The sequence below is a fragment of the Artemia sp. Qi Xiang Cuo genome, chromosome 3, assembly GCF_049724085.1.
Source record: "Artemia sp. Qi Xiang Cuo chromosome 3, ASM4972408v1, whole genome shotgun sequence".
Lineage (NCBI taxonomy): Eukaryota > Metazoa > Arthropoda > Branchiopoda > Anostraca > Artemiidae > Artemia > Artemia sp. Qi Xiang Cuo.
Window position 1 is genome coordinate 84377390 of NC_142796.1, and position 4645 is coordinate 84382034.

At 33.7% G+C, this 4645-nt stretch overlaps 1 protein-coding gene across 1 annotated transcript in view; it reads right to left on the reverse strand.

The window, feature by feature from the left end:
- Positions 1–4645, reverse strand: part of LOC148954659 (small ribosomal subunit protein uS2-like) — a 51563-nt gene that overhangs the window by 41758 nt on the left and 5160 nt on the right. The window contains exon 2 of the mRNA XM_089086453.1: positions 4541–4568. Within this exon, the coding sequence (XP_088942579.1) occupies positions 4541–4568 (28 nt within the window). The remainder of the gene's footprint in view (positions 1–4540; positions 4569–4645) is intronic.

Here is a 4645-nt window from a genome sequence, read left to right on the forward strand (position 1 = left end):
ATCAAATGTTTTTCCATAAACACTAGATTTGATCTAATTCTCTCTTTCTCAAATTTATTCATTTTTCAATCCTTTCACTCTGACTGCTGACTCTAGACGATTACCCCAATCAAAAAAAAAAAATGGGAAGCCTGGTTTTGATGGCATTCGTCCTATTACCCTCACCTCAATTTTTTCAAAATTGTATGAAAGTTTTCTTGCAGACTGGCTTAAGATGAAAGTCCTCCCCCTCATTGATCTTAGACAGTTTGGTAATCTCAAATCCATGTCAACCTCTCATTACCTGATCCATCTTGTTGATACCATGGGTAAATTACTTGAAAAACCTAACACTTGGCTTAATCTAATTTCTATTGATCTTCAAAAAGCTGTTGATTTGATTAACCACAATTTACTCATAGATAAACTTATAAATGAATTCCACACTGAAACTTTCCTTGTTAAGCTTGTTGCCTCTTTTCTTTCTAATAGATCTCAAGCAGTTAAATATTTAAATTGTTTCTCAGATTATCTCCCCATATTCAATGGCATTCTTCGAGGGACTATTCTAGGCCCTCTCTTTTTTTCACTTATGATTAAGGACCTTTCAACCCTTTACAACAATAGATGGAAACTTGTCGATGACTTGACAGTTTTAGAGATACGTCATAAAAACATCTTTAGCAACCCGATGGGCATACTCCAAGATATTGCCTTTGAGGCCTCGTCCCTTGAAATGACTGTTAACCCTTCTAAATCCGCAATAGTCTCAGTAAGTGTCCTTAAATCCCCTCCACTTTTTCTTGCTCCTATACCTCCTGAAACTTCTGTCACATCTCTTAAACTCCTTGGTGTTACAATTTCTTCAAATTTGAAGTGGGATGCCCATATAAATAATATCCTACGACAAGCAAACTCCTCGCTTTCCCTCCTTAAACTTTTAAATAAATTCAGTTGCCCCCAATCACATTTACTACAAGTATACATTTTTTTTGTGCGTCCCATATTAGAGTACGCTTGTCCTGTGAGGCACCTTGGCCGCTCTAATGAAGCAACACAAAAAATTGAAAATGTCCAAAAGAGAGCTCTAAGAATTATTTTTAAAGAGGGCAAGATACCCTATTTGTGTTTGTTAAATATTTCAAACCTTGAGACCCTCGAGAGACGAAGAAATAATTTGTGCCTCCATTTTGCAAAAAATGCCATAACAAACCCTCGGACGGCAAGTATTTTCCCCAAACGTCACTCCCCATCCAGATTACGGCCGCCTCGAGCTGTTTCTGATCCCATCCCTGTTTTGTCCCCCATTCACTGCGTTACTTCGAGATATGAAAGAACTTTTGTCCCCTTTATTACAGGAAAAATGAATAAAATGTCCCAATAGCTTCTTTTTTTTTGTCTCCCCCCCCCCTTCTTGACCAGTTTTTATTTTTTAACTCTTTTATTAACTTACTGTAGTTGGATTATTGACACTTTCTTAGTGTCTCTTTTAATTCATATGCATTTATGTCTCGCTCTTTTTTTTCTGTGTATATGCGTTTATTCCCCCCCCCCTCCCTTTTTTTTATGTCCATTATAATTCTTTTTCTGATTCGTATTTGTGTAAGTTTAGTTTGATAAGTTTTTATCTTTTTAACTTTTTAATTGACTTTTTACAGTTTTAATTATTGACTGTTAAATGATTGTTCATTATGATTTTTCCATTTCGTTGTTGTTGTTTCATTTTTGCCAGTTTTAGTGCAACCATTTATATTGTCAACTCCGAAGTCTGAATTCGGCCCTTTGTGGGCTTGTGATAGTGATCTTTTTGAAATAAATATCTTATCTTATCTCTATCTTATTATCCTAGCCTAACCCCTTTCCAAGATAGCAAAAAGCAGCTAAACTAGAATTTTACTGATCTGGTAAAATTCTACTTTAGCTGCTTTGGGCTATCTTGGAAAGGGGTTAGGTTACGAAAATGAAACTTTCAGGGATGGGTTTACAGGCTTAAGTATGTCCTGGGAAGGTATTTTGAAGTACCTACCTTTACTCCTTCTCTCTCTAGAGGATCCTGACCTTTGATAACCTTTAAAAATCCATGTGTTTCAAAAGTGAAATCTTGCAAAATAGTTTTGCTTAAATGAAGCATAACATAATTGTTTTCAGCTTCACAACTTTGCTCAATCCCAATTTATAGGGTTTTAAAGATATGCCAATACATTTCCTAAATTAAAAAAAAACAAAAAAAAAAAAACAAAGGTATTTTATATGAATTATGAAAGAGTATAAAAAAGCATCAAATGATGTTTTCACTTTCATTGTAGCTAAATTATATGACCTACTGCAAATTTAATTTGAACTTTACCCCCTCCTACCCCCTAATATACAAATATATACCCTGAATTGTCAACAGCATTTGAAAAACTTGAAATGGTAGGAAAACAGTTTGAATTGAATATCAAGTATTTTGTAGGTTAGGTTATAACTTCTTTGTGTGCTTACAAAAATAATTTACCTTTGGTGTCCCTTTAAGGGCTCAAAATATAATTTGCAACAGAAGCAATTATTGTATTACAAAAGAGCATGAAAGAAGGGGTAAATTTTTACCAAATCATATTATTGACTTTAAATAAAGGGAATATACCTCTTTATGCTCTTATTTACCTTAAATTGCATTGTCCAGCAAAATAAGGAAATAAGGAATGATTATTTATGAATATAATAATCATTTTGGTTGGAAATGATTTTTACCCCCACCCCTATTTACATCAATTCAGGGTATATATTTGCACATTGGGGGCTAAAATTCATTTCCGACCAAAATGATTATTATACTCATAAAAAGGCATCAAGTGGCATATTCACTTTATTCATAAGTCAATTATATGATTTGGTAAAATTTACCAAAGAAGGCATCAAATATTGTTTTCACTTTTCATCTGGCTAAATTATAGTGCCGACTAGAAACTTAACCATAAAATAAGGAACCAAATGGTACTACTCTATTTGTTTTGAAGTGTTTTCTTCACAACAGCCAAACTCATCCAGTGGTACCACTATTTAAAAAGTTATGAGGTTGTATATTTTTTTTTTACATTCTCTGCAGGAAATTTGTTTCAATGCTCTAAAGAGCATAGCCTATAGCATGCTCTATACTAATGAGTAATTCTAGCCTAATAGCTGGTTAAATTCCAGACAAGATGATTTTTGCTATCTTGGAAAGTGGTTAGGGTAGGAAAAATAAAACTTTCAGTAATGAACCCAGGGCTAAAAATATACTCTCAGAAGATATTATGTTAAACCTACTATATTAAACCTCTTTATTTCTATGTCTCAGAAATTTGCCTACTTGACAGGTCTTAGACAATCATAATTTAGACAAAACAAACATTACAGCTTAATTTTCAGTTTTCTTTTCTTTGGTTTTGATTCTGAAAATGAAATTTATGTGATTTGAGCAAAAGTTTAAGCCATATTAGGTTATTTGGTAAAATTCTACTTTAGCTGCTTTTGACTATCTTGGGAAGGGGTTAGGTTAGGAAAATGAAACTTTCAGGGATGGGTTTACAGGCTAAAGCCCAGGGAAGGTATTTTGAAGTACCTATCTCTACTCCTTCTCTCTCTAGAGGGTCATGACCTTTGATGACCTTTAAAAATCCATGCGCTATACAAGTGAAATCTTGCAAAATAGATCTTCTGCTTAAATGAAGCACAACACAATTGTTTTCAGCTTCACAACTTTGCTCAATCCCAATTTATAGGGTTTTTAAAGAAATGCCAATATATTTCCTAAATTTGAAAAAAAAAACATTGATATGCCTTAAAATTTTACACAAATAACAGGAATTGCATTTTAAAACTAAAGCCAGAGAAAAATTAACTGATAACAGAAAATTAAGGTAAAATATTGTTGTCAGAATTCTAATAGGTATAGACCTGTCATGTAGGCAAATTTCAGGACCCTCAAGAGGGAGGACTGGAGGTAGGTGCTCCAAACTGGAAATTCACCACATGGCTAATATGGGAGTAAAGTTCTTTTTTGATGCAAATGGGTGTTAAATTTAGATTGAGGATGCAATTCTAGGTAAATATTTGCACATTTGGGGGGTGGGGTATATATTCTGTGAATTTATAGGTTCTAAGAAATTCATGAATTTCTTAGAAAAACTGGAAAAACAAGGAAAATATTGAAGATAAAGGCTCTCCCCCTGCAAAATGTGTTAACTGGGATTATTCTCCATATTCTGGAATAAGAATTATCTTCTTTATATGTTCCCTTATGTCCAACTGGACTCCTATGCTTAAAATACTGGTTGGCTTAGGCTAATTTAAAGATTTGTATATAGGCTATATACACCGTCAAATTAGCCATCTGGTGGTATCCCTTCCAAACTATCTTCCCTGGACATACTTTTCTCGTAGACCCATCTCTGAAAGTTTAATTTTCCTAACCTGACCCCTTTCCAAAATAGCCAAACACAATTATTCGTTATAGCACATTTAACTTTTCTAATTTCTGAGCTTCTTTTCCATCAAGCTCGCAAACTGTCAAGAAAAATTTAAAAGCATAATTTCTTACGATTTGTCGATGCCACAAGGAGAATCTTCTATTTAATGAGAAGAATTCAAGGAAGGAAACGAATTATTTACTGAAGAAGAGAACTGTAAACATAGAGCAATGCAG